Source organism: Mastigoproctus giganteus, chromosome 8 (assembly GCF_048544385.1).
Source record: "Mastigoproctus giganteus isolate SK-2022 chromosome 8, ASM4854438v1, whole genome shotgun sequence".
Taxonomy (NCBI): Eukaryota; Metazoa; Arthropoda; class Arachnida; order Uropygi; family Thelyphonidae; genus Mastigoproctus; species Mastigoproctus giganteus.
Window position 1 is genome coordinate 230666894 of NC_143582.1, and position 27727 is coordinate 230694620.

At 39.3% G+C, this 27727-nt stretch overlaps 1 protein-coding gene across 1 annotated transcript in view; it reads left to right on the top strand.

Moving 5' to 3' along the window:
- The window catches only part of LOC150082409 (serine/threonine-protein kinase/endoribonuclease IRE1-like), a 402966-nt gene that overhangs the window by 224731 nt on the left and 150508 nt on the right, over window positions 1-27727 (top strand). Inside the window, exon 15 of the mRNA XM_090380512.1 lies at window positions 7437-7566. Coding sequence (XP_090236638.1) covers window positions 7437-7566 — 130 coding nt within the window. The remainder of the gene's footprint in view (window positions 1-7436; window positions 7567-27727) is intronic.

Below are 27727 nucleotides of genomic sequence, written 5' to 3' on the forward strand. Positions count from 1 at the left end.
TGGAAGTTTGTTCCAGCAATTAACCACCCGCTGGCTAATGGCAAATTTCTGAACATCTATTCTACGTCTGTCTTTCCTCAATTTGAATTTATCCCCCATTAGGTTTGTAATCTGAATAAGTGGAAGAATCCCATCAAAATTCAGCATGCTCAACCCGCTCAAGGCCTTATACACCTCAATCAGATCACCTTGCAGATGCTTAGTCTCCAGCCACTGCAATTTCCAGAACCTAAGCTTCTCTTGGTAAGAGGATCCCTTCATTCCCCTCACCAGTCTTGTTGCCCTTCTCTGTACACGCTCAAGCAAACCTATATTCTTCCTAAAATGAGGCTACCAGACCTGTATGCAGTAATCAAGGCATGGCCTGACCATTGTCTTATACAGAGGGACAATCGCCTCCTTTTCCCTGCTAGCAAAATTCCTCTATATCATTGACAAAACCCATAACCTGCCCTGGCAGCCTGTCTTCATTGCTTAGAAAAATTCATAAATGACTACACAATTACTCCTCATGTGTGAATGTAATTGCAAAATACTCAATCAGTTTATTTACTATCTGAGCAGGATCTTCAACAGTCGAACCATCAATATCAAGTGGACCAATCAGATTCATCCCCTTCCTTTTAGAGTTTATATAAGTAACGAAATCCTGGCTGTTTTTCTTAGCATCCTTTTTCCAAAGATTTCTCGAAAAATCTGCCTTCGCTTGCCTAACCTCATTTGTGACAATTACTCCCAGGTCTTTTTCATTTTCTACCACCTTAAGTGTAGCATCACAGTTGGTACATTTCTCTGGGGTTACTTCTACCCATATGCAGTACTTTGCATTTGTCGTTAAACTTCAGTTGCCACTTCTTAGCCCATCTGCCAAATTTTCTAGATCCTGTTGCAGTAGCACACTGCAACAGGATCTAGAAAATTTACTGTTTTTAACAGCCCTGCCAACCTTTGTATCATCTGTGAACTTTGACATTAAGCTTGATATACCTTCATCAATATCCTTGATAAATATGCAAAACAACAGTGAACCTAACTCAGAACCCTGTGGGACTCCACCAATAACATTAGTCCACTATGATTAATGTCCATTGATTACCACTCTCTGTTTTAGCATTAGCATTAGTAGAGGCATATGATGCAAGAAAGCAAGCTTATTCAGCATCAGCCAAAAAAAAAAAAAAAAAAAACCCACAACCACTACTCCCATTTCACCCCTCCGTTCGTTCGAAATACCTGTCCAGCTGAGCCTTAAAGCTATTTAGGCTATCAACCTCCACGACAAGGGATGGAAGTCTGTTCCACAAACCAACTGCCCGCTGGCTAAAGGCAAATTTCCTCACATCCATCCGACATCCGTCCTTCCTCAATTTGAATTTATGCCCTCTCAGGTGATTATTCTGAGCAAGAGGAAGAATCCCATCGGCATTGAGCATGCTCAAGCCATTCAAAGCCTTATACACCTCTATCAGATCACCTCGCCGATGCCTAGTCTCCAGACTCTGTAATTTGCAAAACCTAAGTCTTTCTTCGTAAGAGCAACCCTTTGTTCCATTCACTAATCTTGTTGCCCTTCTCTGTACTTGTTCCAGCAGCTCTACATCCTTCTTGAAATGAGGCCTCCAGACCTGTATACAGTACTCAAGGTGTGGCCTGACCAATGCCTTATACAAGGGAATAATCACATCCCTGTCCCTGCTAGAAAAATTCCTGTATATCATTGACAAGACACCATGAGCTACACTTGCAGCTTGTCTGCACTTCTCAGAGAACTTCATATCTGCCTGCACAATTACCCCCAGGTCCTTTTCATTCTCTACCACTGTCAGCGTAGTACCACAGAGTTGATACGTTGATCTGGGGTTACTGTTTCCCCTATGTAGTACTTTACATTTGTCAATGTTAAACTTCATTTGCCACCTCTCAGCCCATCTGCTCAACCTTTCCAGATCCTGTTGCAGCAGCATAGCATCAGTAGTGTCCTTAACAACACTGCCAACCTTTGTATCTTCTGCAAACGTGGACATTAAGCTTGATATACCATTATCAATATCATTTATAAATACAGAAAACAACAATGGACCCAACACTGAACCCTGAGGAACTCCACTAATAACATTAGTCCACGTTGTGCAGTGTCTATTGATTACCACTCTCTGTCTTCTGCCACTCAACCATCCCTTTATCCAGAGCAGCAATTTGCCTCCAATTTGTGCAGCAGTATTCCATGTGCAACAGTATCAAAAGCCTTTCTAAGATCCAAATATATAATATCAAAGTTATTCCCTGCATCCAGTTCTTTTGTGAGTACATCATAGTATCCAATCAAATTGGTCAGACAAGACCTGCCCTTAGCAAAACCATGCTGTGTCTGAGCTATAACTGAATTCTTGTCCAGATGATCCTGCAATGCTTCTTTAACCAGTGCCTCCATTAATTTTCCTGGAACCGAAGTTAAACTAACAGGTCTATAAGTACTTGTGTCAGCCTTTGATCCTCCTTTGTGAATTGTGGTTAAATTTGCACATATCCAGTCTATGGGTACCTCCCCTGAGTCCAAAAAAGCTCTCATAATTATGGCTAGGGGTTTGCTTACTTCCTTTGCTGCCTCCTTTTATATAACTGGATAGATCCCATCCACGTAGGGTGTCTTTTTTATGTTTATCCTCAACAATTTCTCCTCCACTTTCCTCTCAGTTATTAGAAAATCATCTAGCTCACTGCCAATGTTTACTTCACCTATGACATTTCCCTTCCTGAATAACTCCTCATGTGTGAATGTAGATGCAAAATACTTGTTTAAATTGTTAGCCACCTGAGCAGGATCCTCAACTGTTGAACCATCAACATCCATTGGACCAATCTGATTCATCCCTTTCCTTCTTGAGTTTAAATAGGTAAAGAACTCTTTTCTGTTTTTGTTTGCATCCTGTGCCAAGGATTTCTCGTAATCTGCCTTTGCCCGCCTAATCTCCTTTGTGACTTGGTTACAGACCAACTTATATCTATCATAGGCTTCCATGTCACCCATTAATTTGTATGTATCCCATGCATTTTTCTTCTCTGCCATATGTCTCATTAGTTCATCTGACAACCATTTAGGCCTGAACCTTGAACAATATTTCTTGGTTGGCATGTAAAGCCTAGTAGCTTCCAAGATTAGTTCCTTGAATGCTTCCTATTTTGAATTTTCTGTTGGTAACATCATCAGTTGGTCCCACTGTATAGAATTTAAGTACTGTCTCAGACCATCATAGTCACCTTTATGAAAGCAAAAACCTTTCCCTTTACCTCTGATGGTAGTTACCTCCTTGAGTAAATCCCACTTCAGCACACTGTGATGACTGCCCCCTAGTGGTTCCTTTATCTGCAGATTCTTAATGCATGAAGAATCACTATTGATAATCAGATCAAGAGTATTACTCCCTCTAGTTGCCTCCCAAACATGCTGGTGTAGAAAACAATCATCCAATAAATCCACAAAAGCCTTGCTAGTGTGTGAGTGACCAACCCACAAATTCCAGTCAATATCTGGGAAATTAAAATCCCCCATTATAAGACTCTCTGATTTACTGGCCCATTCTATTTCCCTGTACAGTATCTTATTATACTCATCAGAGTCATTAGGCCTATAGCACACTCCTACTCTCTATTTTGATTTACCTATGCTTATGTCACACCAAACTGACTCGACATTGCACTGTCCATCTATGTCGACTGGATGCACTTCCTTAGATTTTATGTATTTCTTAACTAACAGTATAACCCCTCCTTCCTTCCTATCCTGTGTATCCTTTCTGTACACATTGTACTCCCGAAATTCCAATTCTGCATCCCTTATATCTGAGTAGCACCACGTCTTTGATATCCCAACAATATCCACTTTAGATATCTCGACCAGCACTTCAAATTCATCAAATTTATTTACTGTACTCCTAGCATTGGTGTACATGCAAGTATACATGCACTTGTTCTTAGTCTTAGTTACTCTAACACAGCTCATGTATTTGCTTGTTTCACAACTCGCAGCAGTTCTTTAAATCCCCAACAACTGGCTTTCCAGCTTCTGCTCATTCCAATAGATGCAGTGCAAGATTCATTTCCACCTCTGCCTGTGGGTACTGTTAATCTATTGGTCTGTGAATCTCCCCAAACTAGCAGTTCTCCGACCCACCTAACATTTCGATAGCATCAGGAAATATTCTTGCACCCCTTCTATTTAAGTATATCCCATCCGTGTATAATCATTCTCTCCTGTTAACAAGCACATACGATGCTGAGAAAAATTCTACCCCATGAGCCCTGCACAACCTCTCCAGGGCCGAATTGATTGACATGGCTCTCATCATATACTCCCTCCTATCGTGTCTGGGCAGGATTGCAGACAATTTGACCCTAACCTTTTGACTTTTTTTCAGCATTGTTATGCTGAAATTATGCTAGTAATAATGCTGAACATTGTTCAGCATTACTACTTGCTTAATAAATCTGCAGATCTCCTGCACTTAATGTCATTAGTGCCAACATGTACAACGATATCACCTTTTGGCTTATTAAAAGATGATATCTTCTCTACAACATCATCAAGCTCCTGGCAGATGAACCCTGGTCCCATTCCTCCTATCCTTTTTGCACAGTATATTTCCCGTTTTCCTGACAATTGATTCACCAACAATAACTAGCTCCTGTGAGGACCACCACATTCTGCCCTGAAGGTTGTCACTGTGTTGCCTGGTGCATAAGAGTGTGCTCTGGTTTTGAGTTGTGTAGCTGAGAACTTGATGGGCCCCCTATTTTAATTCCTTCAAGGGCATCCACCCGTTTCTTGAAGCTCTCATAAACACACATCAGAATACTGAGTTGGTGCCTAATTTCTTCAGATTCTTTGCACCTAGCCACACAAAGACATCCTCCATAGCTAGATTAAAAAATTAAAAAAGGATTTATAAAGGATAAATTTAATTGAATAATTATGTACTGAGCTAACAGATTCCTACTACAGTGCTTCTTTTTATGCTATCTAGTTGTATATTATGCCTTACACCTTTACGCTGACTCTCCCAGCTCAATTAGAGCAATGCAGAATCCCTCTCAATAGAATCACTATATTTTACTGAAAATCAGGAGTTGACTATTGCAAATTGATCATCGTTAATAACAACTAGTGAAGTTTAGCTGGATTCCAGCACATTCAGCCATAGAAATGAACTGGCTGATATATCTGCCCAAAATCAACTTCACCTCTGTCCCTAATCGAGCGCCTGATTATAATATCTTAATTCAAGCAGCATGCCATGCACAGTGGACAGAGCTATGGCATAACCCAATGAATAACAAACTTTTCCATTTGAAACAAGACCTAAAGTTCTGCCACTCGAGCAATCAGACAGTGAGGTGAGAAGTGGTACTCGCATGGATGAGAGATTAATCGCACGGATGGCATATCCATCTGGCTCATGTCCAACTACTCATGGGTTCTGATCCTCCTCAGTGTCCACACTGCTTAGAACATCTAACAGTAAACGTATTTTTGATTTACTGCCTACACTCAACAATGTTGAACTTCAATACTTCAAAATCTGACTAATCTTTGAGAACATTACATTGTATCATTGGAGAAGAGGCAAATATTAATGAACTTTTCTGCTTTTTTGAAACAAATTGGAGTTTTCATTTCAGAACTGAAATGAAATTGAACTGGCTTCATTCTTAATTATCTTCTGATGTTCCTACCAATAGGCACCCTATAGCCATAGTAGGTAATGCGCCAATAAACAACCATACACACACACACACACACACACACACACACACACACACACACACACACACACACACACACACACACACCAACACACAGTTGCCATCTCTCAGCCCATCTGCCCAACTTTTCCAGATCCTGTTGTAGTAGTGTACTGTTGTTAACAACCCTGCCAACCTTCGTATCATCTGCAAACATAAACATTAACCCTGATATACCTTTATCAATATCATTGATAAATACCAAAAACAACAATGGGCCCAACACCGAACCCTGGGGGGCACCATCCATGAAGAGCAATGCCCATTGATATCCACTCACTGTCTTCTCCCACTCAACCATCCTTTCATCCATTGTAGCAACCTATCCTTACTGTTCCAGTTTGTACAGTAGTCTTCCATGTGCCACAATATCAGAAGCTTTCCTAAAATCCAAGTATATGATATCAAAATTATTTATGCATCCAGTTCCTTTGTGACTACATCATAGTATCCAATCAAATTTTTCAGATAAGACTTCCCCTTAACAAACTCGTGCTGTGTCTGAACTATAACTGCAGTCTTGTCTAGATGATCCTGCATTGCTTCCTTAACCAGTGACTCCATTATTTTCCCTTTAACAGAAATTAGACTAACAGGTCTGTAATTACCCGTGTCATCCTTTGATCCTCCTTTGTGAACTGGGGACACATTTGCACACCTCCAATCCATAGGGACCTCCCCTGAGTCCAAAGAAGCTTTCAGGGCTGAATCGATTAACAAAGCTAAGCTCTCATTTTATACTCCCTTCTGTCATGTCTGGGCATAGACTGTTTCAAATTTTACCGTAACTTGCAACTTTTTTTCAACATTGACCTGTATTTGTTAAGTAGGTCTGCAGATCTCCTATTCTTAATGTCATTAGTGCTAACATGTAAAACAATACCCCCTTTGTGCCCTTAAAAGATGATAACTTCACTACGTCATCAACTTTTTCCCCTGGCAGACATACCTTGGTCCTATTCTACCTATACTTTTTGCTCAATATATTTCCCGTCTCCCTGGCAATAGAGTCACCTACAATAACTAGCTTCTGTGGGACCATTGCATTCTGCCCTGAAGATTGCCACTGCGTTGCCTGATGATCAAGTGCAAGCTCTGGCATTGATGTAGTCTGATGACAGCATTATGGGTCCCCCATTTTAAGTCCTTCGAGGCATCTACCCTCTCCTTCAAGCCCTCATAAAGGCCTAACCTCTTCACATTGCTTACATCGAGCACACACAAATACATGCCATGGCAACATTGTGTCCCGTCCCAGAAAGATCTGCAGACATTTCAGAAGTTGCACATTTTATTCGGATTATTAATTCCAAGCAGGTTAAATATATTTGTACAATGCTTGATGGCACCTCCGTAGCCAGGTGGGAAGGAGCAGCAGTGCGTAGCACACGCTTCTTGAGTAGACCGGGGTTCGAGCCCGTCACCACCAAATACGGAGGATGCGGAAAGGTCATTCAGGGAATGACCACCGCATATCACGGAGCAATATGGCCTTAGTTGCTAATGCTCCTAAAAACCAAATAACAAACAAACAAACAATGCTTGATAAATTAAAAATCATGACCTTTTAAAGAATTGCAATTTGAGAAAAAATATTAGGTACTTTATGGTTTTCATCTGATGTGATTTCTTTTCAGAGGGAGATTTGAAAATCGTGATGTTGCTGTGAAAAGAATTCTTCCAGAATGCTTTAGCTTTGCAGATAGAGAAGTTGATCTGCTTACGGAATCAGATGAACATCCAAATGTCATACGTTACTTTTGCATGGTATGTTAAAAGTAAAACAGTTCTTTCCAATTAATGTGTAATTTTACCTATTAATATTAGTAAGGCCAATTGAAGAAAGCAAGCAAACTTTTAATGTATCAGCCAAAAATAAATAAATTAAATAATAATAAAAATTCAAATAAAACAGAATATTTGTACTATGACCATTCTCGCAAGATAATCATCAAATTCTGCTTTACACTTGCTTCACACTTGCTGCCTTTACCATATTGCAGGTGACTTGTTTCAGTGATTTTCAACAATGTATTGCCTATAGGGGAACTTCATGAGATCCAATTTTCTATTATTCCCTGAGATTTTTGTAGCCTCAATTCTAACTCCACAGTAAACTACATTGAGTGGTCAGGAGTGTATTGAACCATCGAAGTTAATTACAAGGGTCTCTTTGGACTCAGGAGCGATTACTTTGGGTTGGAGAAGTGCCAACATATCGCCAGTACATAAAGGCAGTTCTAAGAATGAAATTGTAACTAGTTAGTCTGACTTCAGTGGTAGGAAAAATTTAAGAGTGCAGTACAGGGCCATTTAGGTAGATATGGCATTCTAGAGCAGTGGTCTGCGGACCACCGGTGGTCCACGAGAGAATTTTGGTGGTCCGCAGAGTAATCTGAATATATTTGCAATTTTCGTGTTTATTAAAATGTTTCATTATATTCTGATTCTATTTTTTTGCAGTTTTCGCCTTATTATGTTGCATGTTTATAAAAGGCCCAGTGCAATATCCGGTATTAGCGATGCTTTTATTGTAAAAAAATATAGAAAGCTATTTCTATTTCTTATCGATGGCCTGGCCTGGACATGGCGCAGTTTGCAGTTCTTAGGTAAATGAGCAGTGATATTTTTATTTTAACTGTGCACAGTGTGATATTTAATGGCATCAAAGAGCTTTCTAGTTTGGTTTTAAATTCAAATAAAATAACCCCAATGAGCGAGAAAAAGCAAGCAAGCATTTTGCGCTTCTTAGGTAATATGACATCGCATTGTCATGAGTTGATTAATGAATCAGAGCCTCCGCAGCCACCACAAGGCATCATCAGGAAGGACATTAGAACTGGAGGTGGAGAGAAGAAAAAGTTCAAAGTTTCAAGAAAATATGATGCAGACTACTTGAAATTTGGATTTATTCAAGAATCTGGAAGTGAACTGGATCCACGGCCACTTTGTATTATATGTTCTGAGAGTTTATCCAATGATGCCATGAAACCTTTGAAACTCAGCAGGCACTTGCAGTCAAAACACCCAGATTTAGCTAAAAAGCCAGTTGAATACTTCCAAAGGATGCGTGAAAATTTGCAAAAGAAAAAAAGTTCATTAGCAACAATGATTGTTGAAGATAAGTCCTCAGTAAAATCTTCTTATTTGATAGCACTTCAAATCGTGAGATGTAAAATGCTGTATACGATTGGAGAAGAATTAATTAAGCCTTGCTTGTTACAAGCCTGTGAAGAGGTTTTGGGGAAACAGGCTGTCCAGAAACTGAAAGGAATTCCTATGTTCGCTAACAGTGTGAAGCGCAGAATTGAAGACATGGCCTAAGATATTGAAAATCAAGTGATTGCACTTGTGAAAAATTCTACGTTTTATTTAATTCAACTTGACGAATCAACAGACATAACTAACAAGGCAGTTCTTCTTTGTTTTGTGAGGTTTGATTGCCAAGGAGAATTAAAGGAAGAACTCCTTTGTTCACTAATCTTGTCGGGTAGAACAACAGGCTCTGAAATTTTCAGTGCACATAATGGTCATTTCCTGAAAAACAGTATTGAATGGAAGAAATATGTTGGGATATGCACAGACGGTGCTGCAAGCATGACTGGACATCGTTCAGGAGTTGTTGCAAAAGTGAAAGACATTGGACACCCAGACATCTTGTTTACTCATTGTATTATACATTGTGAGCAACATGTGGTGAAAAGATTATCTCCAGAACTTCACGAAGTACTCTCTGATGTAATTAAAACTGTAAACGAAATTCGCCACAAAGCGCTCAATTCTCGAATATTTGAGGCACTTTGTGAAGAAATGGGCTCTCAGCATACTTGTGGTCTTCTTCACGCTGAGGTGAGATGGCTGTCAAGGGGCAAAGTACTAACCCGATTGTTCGACCTGCGCCAAGAAGTCGTTATTCTTCCAGAAGCAAAATAATTCGAGGTTCCATGATCTCTTGTCCGACAATGATTGGCTAGCCAAGCTTGCATACCTGGCAGATATTTTTTCTCTGTTAAACGAGCTGAACACGTCCTTACAAGGACAGCTTACGGACGTGTTCACACTGTGAGACAAAACGGATGTATTTCAAAGGACGATGCTGTGGCAAACGCAGTTGGCTGAAGAAGATCTGCAAATGTTCCCAAATTTTGATGATTAATGAAACAGGAGGATATCAACCGACAGGTAATAACTCTTCTTCGATTGCACTTACAGTCGCTCACTGACTCTTTTTGTCGTTATTACCCAAAGGAAGAGCATCCCAGACACGGAAATACGTGGATAATAGATCCATTTTCAGCGAAAATTGAGGATAGTAATTTGAACATGAAAGAAAAAGAAAGCCTAATCGATCTATCATCCGACGACAGTCTCAAAAGTAAATTCCACTTGTCCCTAACAAGATAAGTGCAAATGTATCTCCCATACATAAGGGTGGCCCTAAAAGTGAAGTTGGAAATTATCGACCTGTCAGTCTGACTTCAGTAGTAGGGAAAATCATGGAGGCAATGATCAAGGGTGGAATTCAGGATCATTTGGATCGAATTGAAATTCTCAAGGATACTCAGCATGGTTTCGTAAAGGGAAAATCATGTTTAACAAATCTGGTTCGCTATTTCGAAAGGGTCACTCACGAGCTGGATTTAGGGAATAATTTCGACATTGTTTATTTAGATTTCAGCAAAGCTTTTAACTCAGTCCCACATGAGCGGTTGCTTTATAAGCTGGAACAGGTTGGAATCACTGGGAAAATCCTTAGATGGATAGAAGGATGGCTTCAGGGCAGGAGGCAGAGGGTTGTGATAAATGGCTATTCCTCAGATTGGGTTTGATGTAAGAAGTGGGGTTCCCCAAGGATCAGTATTAGGACCACTGTTGTTTTTAATTTTCATAAACGACATTGATGAAGGGATAGAGGGCGTGATGTCTAAATTTGCAGATGATGTTAAAATTGGTAGAGTAGTTAATGATCACTGTCAAGCTGAGCTTCTTCAGAGAGACCTAGATAGACTTCAGGAATGGTCAGAAAAATGGCAGCTGTGCTTTAATCCAACAAAATGTAAGGTATTACACCTGGGAAACAGTAATCCCAAAAAAACTTATTCACTTGGTGGAGTTCAACTAAACCCAGTACTGGAGGAAAGGGACTTGGGTGTTACGATACGGTCAGACATGAAATTCTCTGAGCATTGTAAACAGGTTGCAAGGAAGGCCCATGGTGTCCTATCGATGATCTATCGAACTTTTGCAAGTAGAGATAGGGACGTGATAATCCCATTATATAAGGCTTATGTTAGACCACACTTGGAATACTGCGTTCAAGTATGGAGACCGCACCTAAAGAAAGACATCGAGCTTCTTGAAAGGGTGCAAAGAAGGGTAACTCGCCTGGTGAGATCGGCAAAAGGGCGTCCTTATGAAGAAAGACTTCGAATATGTGGGTTGCAGAGTTTGGAAACTAGACACCTTAGAGGAGATTTGATTGAGGTGTTTAAGGCTCTGAGAGGCATCAGTAAAATGAATGAGGACGAAATTTTCAAGATTATAAATGATGCTAGAACTAGGGGACATAAATTCAAGTTACGGGGGGAAATGTTTAGATTGGACTGCAGGAAGTTCTATTTTAGCCAGCGAGTTATAAATTACTGGAATAAGTCGCCTTCGTGGGTGGTAGAGGCCGACAGGTTGGGGAAATTCAAAGGTCATCTGGATAGTACTTTCGGGTAAGGGAAGCGCATAGGATGATAGGTTTAATTTCCTTTTTATTTATTTTTTATTTTATTTTTTTTTATTTAATTATTATTATTTTTTTAATTATTATTATTTAGTTATTTATTTATTTTTTGTTTTTATCATTGTTTTGTTCGGATTTTTTTTTTTTTTTTTTGGCTGGTGCAGCATAAGCCATAGGCTTTCTTGCACCATGCGGCCGTTACTAATACTAATACTAATACTAAGATCTCATTTTTGGCTTTCCGTAAAAAGTGGGTACCGAGTGCTGAGTGAAAAGGCCGTCTAAATTTTAATTCCATTCACAACTACATATGTGTGAAAAGACATTTCATCAATTATGGCAATTAAAAACAAGTACCGCTGTCGGCTAGAAATACAAACGGCTCTCTGTGTTGCAGTAACGTCATTGGAGCCAAGAATCCAACAGCTTATTTCAAAGAAGCAGCAACAAATGTCGCACTGATTATTTTGTTATAATTAATCCTTTATACACCTGTATGTCAAAGTGCACTTGATATTTGATAATTGTTAATATTAATTGTTTCTGTTAATTCTTTTTTAATAAAATGAAATTCAAAATGTTCTTTTGCATTTTTCATAATGAATATATCTGCTTTATTTATTATACTTTTTTATCATTATAAGGCCATTATATTATTAATTATATTAACATTAATGATATCCAATTTTTTGCAAATAACTTGGAGTGCAAAAATAAGTGCAAGTACTATTTCATATTTAGAATGTTACTTTTATGGAAAAAAATCCGCGGGATTCAAAATTTTGAGTTTAGTGGTCTGAGGTCCGAAAGGTTGGCGACCGCGGTTCTAGAGGACACACATGGTTTTGTTAAGGGAAAATCATGTTTAACTAACTCAATAGGCTATTTTGACACAGTTACTTTGAGCTGGATGTAGTAAACAATTTTGACGTAGTTATCTGAATTTTAGCAAAGCATTTGACTTGTCCCTTATAAGAAGTTACTGTATAAGCTGGAACATGTTGAGATTACTGGAAAGGTTCTAGGAAGGCAGTGGGTTGTGATTAATGGATATTCTTCAGATTAGTGTAATATCAGGTGTGGAGTCCCCCAAGAATTGGTTTTATGATCATTGTTGTTAGCATTAGCATTAATAGAGGCATTTGATGCAAGAAAGCAAGCTTATGCAGCATCAGCCAAAAAAAAAAAAAAAAAAAAAAAAACCACTTCCACTTCACCCCTCTGTTCATTCAAAATACCTGTCCAGCTGAGCCTTAAACTTATTTAGGCTATCAACCTCCACCACAAGGGATGGAAGTCTGTTCCACCAACCAACCACCCGCTGGCTAAAGGCAAATTTCCGCACGTCTATCCTACATCTTTCTTTCCTCAATTTGAATTTATGCCCTCTCAGGTGATTTTTCCGAGCTAGAGGAAGAATCCCATCAGCATTGAGCATGCTTAAACCATTCAAGGCTATATACACCTCTATCAGATCACCTCGCTGGTGCCTAGTCTCCAGACACTGTAATTTGCAAAACTTAAGCCTTTCTTCGTAAGAGCACCCCTTTGTTCCATTCACTAATCTTTGTTTCTGATTTTCATAAACAACATCAAAAGGCTAAAGATTGGTAGAGTTGTTAATGATCAGTGCCAAGTAGTGCTCCTTCAGGATGATTTGAACAGACTTCAAAACTGGTCAGAAAAGTGGCAAAATGCAAGATTTTAAATCTGAGAAATAGCAATCCCAAAATAAATGATACACTTTATGGGGTTGAATTAAAACAGTATAGAAAGAAAGGGATCTTGGAGTTACGATGTGGACAGAAATCAAGTTTTCTGAGCAGTATGAACAGGCAGCCAGTAAAGCCCATGGTGTCCTATCGATGATTTATCAAACATTATCCTGTAGAGTAAGAGAGGTCATAATCCCACTGTATAAAGCATTGTATGACCACTTTTAGAATATTATGTAATAAAAGACATAGAACTTCTGGAAAGGGTTCAGAGAAGGTTGACCAGATTGGTAATAAGCGACAAGTGATGTGCATATGAAGAATGATTAGAAAGTGTGGACTGCAGAGTTTTGCAACCTAATTTTTTTTCAAAACTATAAAGCCCACATTGTGGGCTTTACAGCACAAGAGTAACACAGCCATAATGCACCTAAATACAGTAAAGTTCAGTGCACTGTTTTTATCAATATGAATTACAGTTGAAGTTTAGAGTGCATTGTAGATTTATATCCATTTTAGGAAAGTAAGATTTTGTACGCTTGTGTCATATCTGCTAGAGGATAAACAGTACTCAAAGCTTTCATTGCTGAAAATGAAGCAAAAAGTGTTTGCCACTCACTGTTGTAAATGGGGGTAATAAGAGGATGTTGCAGTTTGTGTACTGTGATGGGTCAGTGACTGCAAGCAAATAAAGATATATCAGGTGTGTATGGCTTGTTTGTAATCAGGCTAATACAACTTCTTCGTGTCAGTTCTCACGTATACTTAATTTCCATGGTTCAAGATATTTTTTATACTGGGTAGCTTGTTATTAACTCTACCAGATGTGTTGTCATTGTTCAAGACATTTTTTCTTTATAATGAACTTGTAGTCAGATGTAGGTGTAATAAAGGACTGGTCTGTAGGATCTGTAGCAGCTAGGTCAGCATATTTATTTCCAACATGATCAGGGATCCAACAAAAGAGAACGTTGTTTCTTCTGATTAAACTTAGTCAGAGTATTCCAGATCTGTCTAAGTAAGGGGTTATCATTCTTCATATTCTGTTGTATAGCTTAGTGTTAATAGAGTCTATATATAACACTGTACGATATGGTTGTTGAGAGTGTGTAATTTAAAGCTATGTGGATAGCACAGAGTTCTGCACGTAGCCAATACATTTGGTAGAGAGTTTCTTGGCTATGGTAATGTTTGGAAATAATGCTGCTGCATTAACATAAACACATCAAAGGAGGGATCTGGTTGAGGTATATAAGGCACTGAAAGGATTGAATAAATTGGGGAAGGTTTGTTTTCTCTCATGGGTGAGACATGAACCAGGGGGAACAAATATAAAATAGCAATAGCATTCACCATATAGTGCAAGGAAACTACATGCTTTTGCTGCACTACCCCCCCCCCCCCAAACCACCAACTAGATAAGAAAATGCAAATTATTTGCTTCCCTCCTCACATAAATAACTATCCAGTTGACCTTTCGATTTATTCAGACTGTCAGCCTTAACTACTTGCAAAGGCAACTTGTTCCAACAATCATTGACTTGCTGGGTAAATGAAAACTTCCTAAAATCTAGTCTAAACCTCTTCCCTGCAATTTAAATATATGCTCCTGAGTTCTGGAATACTCTATAACAAAATTTTGCCTTTGTTCATTTTAATAACCCCTCTCAGAACCTTATAAACCTCCATCATGTCACCTCTAAGGTTCCTGGTTGCCAAATTCTGTAGCCCACAAAATCAGAGCCTTTCCTCACATATCACCCTTTTGCCAATCTCAACGTGTGAGTTGGACCCTTTCAAGAAGCTCACTCTTTTTTTCAGATGAGGGGTCTCCATTCTTAAATGCAGTATTCCAAATGTGGTCTTACAATTGCTTTATACAGTGGGATTATGACCTCTATATCTACAGGATAATTTTCGATAAATCATCAATAGTCATCACCTGTTTGCACTGCTCAGAAAACTTCATATCTACCTGTGTCATAACTCTCAAGTATGTTTTTTCCTCTACTGTTTTTAATTCAACCAGACCAATTATAATTTATTTTGGGGTTACTATTCCCTAAGGGTAAGTAAGATCTTGCATTTTACTGCATTAAAATATAGCTGTCACTTTTTTGACCCTTCTTGCAGCCTGTTCAAGTCATCCTGAAGGAATGCTGCTTGGTACTGATCATTAATTATTCTACCAATCTCTATGTTGTCCGCAAATTTTAACATCAAGCCTTCTATCCCTTTGGCGCCTCCGTAGCCAGGTGGGCAGAAGCAGCAGTGCATAGCACATGCTTCTTGATTAGACCGGTGTTCGAGCCCGTGCCCACCAAATACCGAGGATGCGGAAAGGTGAGGGAAAACCACCGTATGTCCCCAGAGCAATATGGCCTTAGTTGCTAATGCTCCTAAAAACCAAATAACAAACAAACAACAAACCTTCTATCCCATCATCGTCATTTATGAAAATGAGATCCTTGGGGAATCGCACTTCCAACTTTACAGTAATCTAAAGAATATCCATTAATCACAACCCTCTGCCTTCTGCTTACGGCTACCCAGCACTCCATTTTAGAATTTTTCCAGTAATCCCAACATGTTCCAGTCAAGGCATTTGACTCAGTCAAATTTGGATTTTATCAAGGCATTTGACTGAGTCAAATGCCTTGATAAAATCCAAATAAACCTTGTTGAATTGTTCCCTACATCCAACTCACGCGTAACTGAAAAATAGCTTACTAAGTTAGTTAAACATGATTTTCCCTTAAGAAAACGACATTGTGTTTATTCAGAATGCTGTATCTATCTAAATGTCTCTGGATTGCACTCTTAATCAATGCATCTAAGATTTTCTTTACCACTACAGACCGGTTAGTCAGACTAACTGGTCTGTAGTTACCAGCTTCACTCTTTGAACTGCCTTTACATAGTGGCAATACATATTCATTTCTCCAATCCAACGTGATCTCTCCCAAGTTCAAAGATGCCCTCATAATTAACTTTTTCAGTAGTTCATCTGACATCCAATTAGGTCTAGGCCATGAACTGTATTTCTTAGTTGATATGAAAAGCCTAGTAGCTTCTATGATTATTTTCCCTGAATGCTTCCCATTTAGAATTTTTTGTTGGTAACAACATTAGTTGTTTTCAGTGTATAGAATTTAAAAACTGTCTGACACTACTGTAGTCTCCTTTACAAAAGCAAAAATACACTTTCCATTATTCTTGATGGTAGTTGTGTCTTTAAGTAAATCCCTTATCACTACATTCTCAATACATGAAAAATCACTGCCAATAATCAGATCAAAAGTTTTGCACTCTCTTGTTGCCTCTCTAACATGTTGCTGTAGCAAACAGTCATCCATTAAATCTACAAAAGTCTTGCTTGTTGTTGTTCTTTGTTATTTGGTTTTTAGGAGCATTAGCAACTAAGGCCATATTGCTCCGGGATATGCGGTGGTCATTCCCTGACCTTTCCGCATCCTCTGTATTTGGTGGGCACCGGCTTGAACCCCGGTCTAATCAAGAAGTGTGTGCTACACACTGCTGCTCCTGCCCACCTGGCTACGGAGGCACCTAAAAGTCTTGCTAGTGTGTGAGTGACCAACCCATTAATCCCAGTCAACATCTGAAAAGGTAAAATTTGCCATTACACTACTCTGCATTTTGAAAAAAAAAAAAAAAAAAAAAAAATCACTGATTTTTTTCAGTAAAGGGTTTTTCTGACTCGTTTTCTAAAGATAATTTCTAAAATGACTTCCATTTGATTTTTCACAAATTTTTATTAATTTTTTGCAGAATTTGTGCACTGAAATTATAACAAAATGCTACTTTTATATTTAATACATGTTGAAAACATTAAAATGGGCATTCTTCAGATGAGATGTTAATCTCATTTTAAAAACTGATCTACGATGGGTCAAATTTTTGCTTAATTTTCTTTCTGGGAAATGAGTGAAAATAATTGAATCTTGCCCTCACCTGAAATTCCAGGTCATCCCATAAGTGTTCTGTAGAGTTCAAATTGAGACTATGCTGGCTGTTCCAACTTTCTTCTGCTCTACAGTCCAGTTACAATATCCGTAGCATCATGTAAGGTGAGACTGCAGATTGCCATTGGTGGGGTGTGGCTTATGCACTGCCATTCTCCCATGAAAACTGAGGCTCCATGCATAGTGTGTTTGTACTGCAGATCCCAACCCCTGTTGACTTCTCAAACTTCTGGTTGATGTTTTGCAGGATGTCTGTTGAGATTGTTACTACCACTAGTAAATCTTGCTCATGTGGGATAAGCTTCCATGGTCATTGTGTACATTGCTTGATGGTAGTGATACTGTCACGTTTCCATTTCACGATCCACAGAAGCTTTGCTTGTGTGCGACGGACCAACCCACAAGTTCCAGTCAATATCTGGGAAGTGCAATATCTGATGATGACACTCCCCTTGAAATCAGTTAACTTGGCTCTGTATGCTGTGACAAGAACAACTTACTTGTGTGGCTTATACATCTTCCTTATACGAGACAGTTTTGAAAAAGTTTTCCCCCTAACCATGTTCTATGTGTCCTAGGAGATTAAAGATTTGGAACATATTACTCCTCTATATAGTCGCCACCCAGAATGACACATTTCTCCCATCTTTTGCAGCAGTTCCATTCAAGAGCAAAGTGAGGCCTTTAGGAGGTCTCACTTTCATGGATACTATATGGGTAGCTGTATTTGTCAGAAATACAAATGTTACAGTTACCAAGATAAATAGCTTATGCACTTCACTAGCAGCATGTGCACAGATAAAATCCCCTTTATATTCATTTCATGTCATATCCATGTCCTGTAGGCTGGGTCATAGCATATCCCCTTCCACCCAATACCTTGAAACAGCTCTAAACCTGACAGAAAGATTCTAATAACAATGGATGCAAACTGCATGTTTGCACCATTGCCCTCCCCCCCCCCATGGCACAGCTGCACTCCAGACTGAATGGGAACTTTCAGTAAGCAGGAACTAGAGGACTTCATAACCACAACATCACTCCAGGTCTTAAACCAGCCACACAATCTGCCAACGTTCAGCAGTACGTTGCATGAAAGTGTGAGTGACATTATTATGGCAGCACAAACCATAGCTCACAAATTTATTAACTGGCAAGTGCAGGAGGCCTGGATTATGTCATTACCTTTCAACTGGTACACCAGCTAGATCAGACCTGACCCCAACGTATGACATTGTCAGATACGATATTAAAAAAAAAAGTGTGTGTACCCTGTATACACGAAAGATGTTTTATTTTATGTGAAAACATCCTTGGCTTGGATGAGTTTAAAGGGGTTTAGTATGAAAAGAATCCTAACATGTTTAACATTTTAAAGCATTTATTTCTTTTCGACAGTTTTATGAATTTGGGTTTGCAATACGTGTTCAATAGGTAATTTACTTACAATGGGTTTGTGATACCTAAAATATGATACATACACTTGAGATTGTAAAGAGTGTAAATGTCTAAGAAATACAGCATCAATTATAGTTCCATGATTAGTATTCGATACAGATCTAGAAGTATTTAACATGTCCAAATTTATTTTCTAAGAAATCAGTCAAAGGTTTGGATTGAGTATCTGCAAAATTAACGTTGAAATTTCCACTAAGTATCATTGGTATTGGGTAGCATTTTTTGTGAGAAAATTGTTGTAGCAGTGCAGCTCCTTCAATGGTATCTCTACCTTGACGTGGTGGTGGGGCTTGTGCACTCTAGTGATCCTGAGAGCTATGTCGGTGGTAGCTTAGCTAATGGTAGGGCCTCCCAAGCTGAACAGGTCGAAGGTGAAGAGACAGACGAAAAGAGAAACCCTGGTCCTCCAGGTTGGGGGTTGTGCACAGGGCTGACAACCCTGCCCTATAAAAAATCTAACCGTTACGTATAACTTGACAAATGAAACTGGACAGCACTTACAGAAACAGACCAGGCCTCGAAATAAGGACATGAGTTTGATATTGAGATTTGGAATGTGGAATGTGCATACCCTGTTTCAGGCTGGAGCTATGAACAGCATAGCAGAGGAAGTTGAAAAGTTTAAGATGGATATTGTTGCTCTCCAAGAAGTTAGATGGAAAGGTAAAGGTATGATTAATATGAAAATTTACAATGTATTACTCTGGAATTGACAACGACAGGGAGAACAGAGTGTAGGATTTCTAAGAGAATGTGCAGATCAGTACTTGCCTTCACACCAGTGTCTGGGAGAATTTGCAGCCTTAGAATTAAAGGTAAATTTCATAATGCGACCTTCATTAATGTGTATGCTACAGCTGAAGGTGCGGATGATGATGTTGTGGATGGATTTTACGATGAACTCAAGGCTGTGTGCGAAAGAATTCAAAGATATGATGCTATTATAACTCTCAGTGACATCAACGCTAAACTAGGAGGTAGGCTACTGCAATTGAAAATGTCCGTTCTTTTTGGTGCACCGGTTCTGATCATTTTCTAGTGGGAGCCAGACTGAAGTATAAAATAGCTCTAGTAACAAGAGAAAAGGCTGAGGAAACTAAGCAGTGGAATGTAGAGAAATTGAAAGATAGACTTGTTGAAACAAAGTACCAGGCAGAGTTTGCCTGAAGACTGCAGGAACAGGAAAAAGTGACAAGACTGAAGATGAATGGGCTTACATAAAGGCTGCAATTCTGGGTGCAGCACACGTAACCCTGGGTGAGACCTCAAGGCCGGGAAATTTTTTTTTTTTTTTTGGTTTGGTAGTTGTTGGCGCATCGGCTTCTGTGGCCATAGTGCACCTCCCAAGGTTTTTGCAGTACTTTGATCCAAGCCCGAGGCGGGAATCGAACCCGCGACCTTTGGGTTGCCAGGCAGGCACTTTACCCACCTGGCTAGCCCGGTCGGCTCGGCCGGGAAATGAGAAATGGTATAATGACGAGTGTCAAGTAGAGTAGAATTGAAGAGACAACCAGGACAACAAACATAACCTATATGAAATGTTTACAGTGGAATAGCAGAGTGAATAGTGAACACTACAAGGAAAAACAGATTGCTGCAGCTAGGATGTGTAGAAAGAAAAAGAGAGAAGCTTTGAGAAAGAAGGTCAACTAAATGGTGGAACATTACAACAAGAAGGAAAGTAGGAAGTTTCATTAGATTAAAGAAAGTACACAGAAATTCCATACAAAAGTTACTGCATGTAGGGATAGTGAAGGGAACTTGCTGACTGAGAGAAAGGAGTTTCTGAAACAGTGAAAAAGTATTTTGAGACTATTTTGACAGGAGGTAAGACTAAAACTAAACAGCTGTTGTACTATACAGTCAGGTGGTCTTCAAGAGTAGCTCATGGTGTCTTGTCAATGATATACAGGAATTTTTCTAGCAGGGATAAGGAGGTGATTATTCCCTTGAGTACTGTATACGAGTCTGGAGGCCTCATTTTGAGAAGGATGTAGAGCTGTTGGAATGAGTACAGAGGACAACAAGATTAATCTGTGAATGGAACGAAAGGTTGCTCTTACGAAGAAAGGCTTAAATTTTGCAGATTACAGTGTCTGGAGAATAGGCACCTGTGAGGTGATTTGATTGAGATATAATGCCTTGAATGGATTGAACATGCTCAGTGCTGATGGGATTCTTCCTCTTGCTCAGAATAATCACCTGAGAGGGCATAAATTCAAATTGAGGAAGGACAGTTGTAGGATAGATGTGCGGAAGTTTGCCTTTAGCCAGCAGGTGGTTGATTGGTGGAACAGACTTCCATCTTTTGTTGTGGAAATTTATAGCCTAAATAAATTTAAGACTGAGAGCTGGACAGGCATTTGGAACAAATGTAGGGGTGAAATGGGAGGTTTTTTTTTTTATTTTGGCTGATGCTGCATAAGCTTGATTTCTTGCATCGTATGCCTCCTAATGCTGTACAGTAGAACCATGCATTGAAGACCCTAGTTTTGAAGAAATTCAAAAAGTTAAGTGCTTAAAGAACTTTTAAGTACTAGGAGCTCATGGAATAATTGCAGCATTGCTCAAGAACAGTGGAGCGACACTATGGAGAAGAATACATAATCTGATTCTGTTAATATGGTCTGAGGAAAAAATCCCGGATTAATGGACACTTGGAATCATACGGCCAATTCACAATAAGGGTGATAAACTGTTTTGCTCTAACTATAGATGTATTATATTGCTGAGCATTACTTACAAGGTTTTGTCAGGAGTTATTTATAACAGACTGGCAGCATATTCAGAGAAAATCATTGGAGAATATCAGTGTGGTTTCAGACCCAATTGTTCAACACCTGACCAGGTTTTCATTTTGAGGCAGATACAGGAACAAGCTTTTTATTCACTCAACAGAGAGGAAATGATAAATGATCTTCTTCTTGGGCATACCTGCAAAGATCGTTAGGCTCATAAAAGAAACCCTGGCTGGCTCTAATACAGTGCTGAGAATTGACAGTGAGTTGATGACACCCTTTGACATTAACACTGGTGTTAGACAGGGCGATGCACTCTCTACTGTGTTATTTAACTTGGTTTTAGAGGTGGCTGTCAGAAAATTAGAAGCAACTGAGTACGAAGACAGTGCAGGTCTGTGCATATGTTGTTGACGTCGCTGTCATCTAAAGGGGCACTGGAGGAAACAGTGGCCAGGCTGGATAGTGAAGCACAAAGAAGAGGGCTTAGGATAAATGAAGCGAAGACAAAATATATGGAAGTCTGGAGAACAGCAGCTAACACGGAAAATTTAAGAACTAACAGCTTCCCGTTTGAGCATGTTCAAAATTTCGCCTATCTGGGTTCTCAGATAAACCCGTCCAACTCTATTACTAATGAAAATTAAGTCCCATATCCTGAGTGGAAACAGATGCTTCTATTCACATTAAAAACTAATGAAGTCCAGAATATTGAACAGACATTTAAAATTAAGAATATACAAAAGTCTCATTAGACCAGTTGTAGCATACGGTTGTGAACCTTGGACATTAACGAGTAAAGATGAGTGGTTGTCAAGAGTGTTTAAGCATAGAATTTTGCGAAAAGTCTCTTTGGGCTCGTACAAGATGTTGATGGATCCTGGACGATCAGAATGATCATGAACTTGACAATCGCATTCAGGGTGCGGACATTGTCAGATTTGTGAAGAGCCGGAGACTTGCCTGCTAGGGACATGTTATGAGAATGGATGACAGCAGAACAACTAAGAGGATAATGAAATGGAAACCTATCGGTAAGAGGGCAAGGGAAAGATCACAAAAATATGGATGGATGGCATAGAAAAGGACTTAAAGACCATGAGAATAAGAAGTTGGAGAAGTTTGACTTCTGGGAGGGCGTACTGGTGGAACATCGTTGAGAAGACTAAGGCCCACCCTGGGTTATAACGCCAGAAGAAGAAGAGGAGCTCCTTCAATCGTGTAAGAAAGTAAAATGAAATGGATGAATTCAATGACGTGTTCGATCTTTTGGTTAGATGAAACATAAATGACTACTGACAGTATCGTTTGATCATCATGAAAAAGGCATTCAGCTGCACAAATCTCTCCAACAGGTCTAACACAAACAGATTTGCCAACAGTTTGTCAGTAAATCACTTCCATATGAGAAGTAACAACACGAGTACAATTTTCTCTCTTATGATAAACTGCTACACTGCCAGCTTGTTGATCTTCTCATTTGAATTTTACCACACAATTGAAGTTAGGTATGCTTACTTTGTTATTTAGCCACGTTTCAGAAAGTAGAAGTAAATTGGATTGTTGTGTGATTTCATCAGTGAGATTGTCACTGTGAGCATGTAAACTTTGAAAATTTAATGTTAGAACGGAAAGATCTTGTCATTTACTTGTGAACTCTGTCATCAGTAACGGCTACTTATATTATAGGACGAGGCTACTAGGAGACGGTCATGTTCAAAGCCGCTAAGTGGATTTTTCTTATTTATTGATTTGAAATTATTGTTTTTCTAAAACTTTTGATTTAAATTTAGTAGTATAACATTATTTTGTGATTTTCTGATTAATTTGGTGTATTTATTCTTTACTCGGCCTTGTAATTGCATAAAAGTATCGGTAAGGGTATCCACGTGTTTGCAACTCCGCTGAACGAGAAGTTCTTTAGCCATATTTAGCCGCTTGATTGAATATTTTCTACATCGAATTATTTCTGTAAGTAGCTTATAGACCTAGTAAGGATCGTTAGTTTATTCTGAATTGAGACAGCGAGATTTGAAAGTTAATTAATACTTAAGTGTCCGTAGATTTACCGTTCGAACTTCCCGCCTTTATGATACGATAGTTATATACCGTACTAGATAGCGTTAGTTGAACTTCGTTAGCAGTTACATTGTACTTTTAAATAAATACATACAGTGGTACCTTGGATTACGAGTAACTTGGTATGCGAGTGTTTTGCAAGACGAGCAAAAATTTTTAATAAATTTTAACTTGATAAACGAGCGAGGTCTTGCAATACGAGTACAGTCAGTCCTCGTATAACACGTGTTTACACTACACGAATTCGATCATACACGATTTATAAATAGGGGAACGATATCTTATATAACACGAACCGAATTCGCTTATGCACAATTAGCCTTTGTGTTTACAAGAAATGGCAGTCGAACGCAGAATCACCCCAACCGAACGCAACCCGATAGGAATGAAGAGAAGATTTTGAAAATGTATTTATGGTTTTTTATATCAGTGAAGGGGAAACACATTTCACCATAATAACGTAAAAACCAACAATTCCAGCTATCGGTATAACCGCAAATGCAATTAGATCGAGTTTACTACCAGTTTATAACAGATTCCACTAGCAGGAACGCAACTGGAAATTGTTTTTATTGTTTTATGGTAGTAACCCCTAGAAATGTGCTTTAGTAAAATGTGAGGTGTTAATAGTGTATCTCTGCCTTTATGGTGTTGTTTATTCAGTTGCTACACGCGCGCAGCTTTGTTTATGTGTATCAAGCGTGCCTCCTCGTTTTGTAATAGTGCGAGCGATGAATCTGATTTCCGTGAAATCCTCAAAAGGAGGCAAAAGCAAGTGTCATTGGAAAGATTCCTTGTTAAAGTCGCACAAAAAGAAAAAATCAACAGATAGCAGTGATTCCATTAGAGACAGTGAAAGTCGTCCTACCCAATAATTAATAAATTCGATTGCTTTATGTATATTAAATTTAAATATTAAAAATATAAAAAGGTATGTATTTTGTATTAATCATTTTTACAGTATATGAATATTTTTGAGTTTTGGAACAAATCATCTGGGTTTCCATTATTTCTTATGGGGAAATTCGCTTTGATATACGAGTGCTTTGGATTACGAGCACGTTTCCAGAACGAATTATGCTCGCAAACCAAGGTACCACTGTATAACGACTTAGATTACAAACGTAACATAATTAATTATATTTAACATAATTATAACATAACATAATTAATTATAATTAATTAATAAATTAGTAGAATCATGACTCAGACCAGAGCAGCAAAGCAAAAGGCTCAAGCTAATGGAAGTGCTGTGGCTCAGAGCAGAACTGAGGGGGCCAGTTGTCCTCTGACTCACAGCCATATAAAATGCACTGTTTGCTTGATGTTTGCAGAGAAATCGGGTACGGGACATGATACTGCCATGGGGGATGTCTTTGTGTGTGCGCGATGCAAGGAGTGTATTGATATCAGGCAACAACTCAGCGTTCTTGTGGACCAATACGAGAGCTTGAAGGACAGGGTGGATGCCCTCGAAGAAACTAAATTGAGGGGCCCATCGAGCTCTCAGCTGCCCACATCAACGCCAGAGCTTGCACTTGGGCATCACGTGAAACAGAGGCAACCCCCAAGGCAGAATGCGCTGGTCCCGAAGGAACTAATAGTTGTTGGTGACTCTATTGTCAGGGAAACGGGGAACATGCTTTGTAAAAAGGATAGGTGGAACAGGACCAGGGTATGTCTGCCAGGGGCAAAGGTTGATGATGTTGTAGAGCGAATATATCATCTTTTAAGGGCACAAAAGGTGATATAGTTGTACACGTTGGCACTAATGATATTAAGAGTAGGAGACCGGCAGAATTACTTAACAAGTACAGGTCACTGCTGAACAAAAGCCGAGAATTAGGGTTGAATTTGAAAGTGTCTGCAATTCTGCCCAGACACGATAAGAGGGAGTATATGATGAGAGCCTTGTCGATCAATTCAGCCCTGGAAAGATTGTGCAAGGCTCAAGGGGTAGAATTTTTTTCAGCCTGGACTGTACTTTTTAACAGGAGAGATTGCTTCTACAGGGATGGGATACACTTAAATAGAAAGGGTGCAAGAATATTTGCAGAAGCTATCGAGGCAGTGTTAGGTGGGTCGGAAAACTGCTAGCTTGGGGGGAGACAAAGACCAATAGATTGACAGTAGCCACTGGCAGAGGTGAAAGAGATTCTTGCACTGCTTCTATTAGAATGAGCAGAAGCCTGAAAAACAAGATGCATGATATTTCAGAGACTGCTGGGAGCCATTGCGGTACAAGTAAACACATGGGTTGTGTTAGGGTAGCTAAGAATAGAAACAGGTGCAGGTATACTTGCGTGTACACCAATGCTAGGAGTTTAGTAAATAAATTTGATGAATTTGCTCAAAACATCAAAGGCAGATATTGTTGGGATATCAGAGACGTGGTGTCACACAGATATAAGGGATGCAGAACTGGAATTTGGGGAGTACAACGTCTACAGAAAGGATAGACAGGATAGGGAGGGGTTATGCTATTAGTGAAGAAACACATAAAAACCAAGGAAGTGAAGCCAGTCGACATCGCTGGACAGTGCAGTGTTGAGTCAGTTTGGTGTGACATAAGCATTGGGAGATCAAAATTGAGAGTAGGAGTGTGCTATAGACCTAATGACTCTAATGAGTATAATAAGAAACTGTACAGGGAAATAGAGTGGGCCAGTAAATCAGAGAGTCTTATAATGGGAGATTTTAATTTCCCAGATATTGACTGGAATTTGGGGGCTGGTCACTCACACACTAGCAGGGCTTTTGTGGATTTATTGGATGATTGTTTTCTACATCAGCATGTTCGGGAGGCAACTAGAGGGAGTAATACTCTTGATTTGATTATCAGCAGTGATTCTTCATGCATTAAGAATCTGCAGATAAATGAACCACTAGGTGGCAGTGATCACAGTGTGCTGAAGTGGGATTTACTCAAAGAGGTAACTACCATTAGGGGTAAGGGAAGGGTTATTGCTTCCGTAAAGGCGACTACGATGGACTGAGACAGTATTTAAATTCTATACAGTGGGACCAACTGATGATGTTACCAACAGCAAATTCAAAATGGGAAGCATTCAAAGAACTTATCTTGGAAGCTACTAGGCTTTACATACCAACTAAGAAATATTGTTCAAGGTTTAGGCCAAAATGGATGTCAGATGAACTAATGAGGCATATGGCAGAGAAGAAAAATGCATGGGATACTTACAAATTAACACATGACACAGAAGCCTATGATAGATACAAGTTGATATGCAACCAAGTTACAAAGGAGGTTAGGCAGGCGAAGGCAGATTACGAGAAATCCTTGGCAAGGGATGCAAAGAAAAACAGCAAAGAGTTCTTTACTTATGTAAACTCTAGAAGGAAGGGGATGAATCAGATTGGTGCACTTGATATTGATGGGTCAAGTGTTGATGATCCTGCTCAGGTAGCTAACAAACTAACTGAATATTTTGCATCGACATTCACACATGAGGAGTTATTCAGCGAGGGGAATGACAGAGGTGTATTCAACTCTAGCAGTAAGCTACAGAATCTTGAAATAACTGAGAGTAAGGTGGAGGAGAGGTTGTTGAAGATAAACACAAGAAAGGCACCCGGGGTGGATGGGATCTATCCAGTTATATTAAAGGAGGCAGCAAAGGAAGTAAGCAAACCCTTAGCCATAATTATGAGAGCTTCCTTGGACTCAGGGGAGGTACCCATAGACTGGAAATGTGCAAATGTGACCCCAATTCACAAAGAAGGATCAAAGGCTGACACAAGTAATTATAGACCTGTGAGCTTAACTTCTGTTCCAGGAAAATTAATGGAGGCACTGGTTAAAGAAGCACTGCAGGATCATTTAGACAAGACTTCAGTTATAGCTCGGACACAGCATGGTTTTGTTAAGCGGAAGTCTTGCCTGACCAATTTGATTGGATACTATGATGCAGTCACAAAAGAACTGGATGCAGGGAATAGCTTTGATATTATATACTTGGATCTTAGAAAGGCTTTTGATACTGTTGCACATGGAAGACTGCTTCACAAATTGGAGCAGTGTTATATTGGAGGCAAATTGCTGCTATGGATAAAGGGGTGGTTGAGGGGGAGAAGACAGAGAGTGGAAATCAATGTACACTGCTCATCGTGGACTAATGTTATTAGTGGAGTCCCTCAGGTCTTAGTGTTGGGTCCATTATTGTTTTCTGTATTTATAAATGATATTGATGATGGTATATCAAG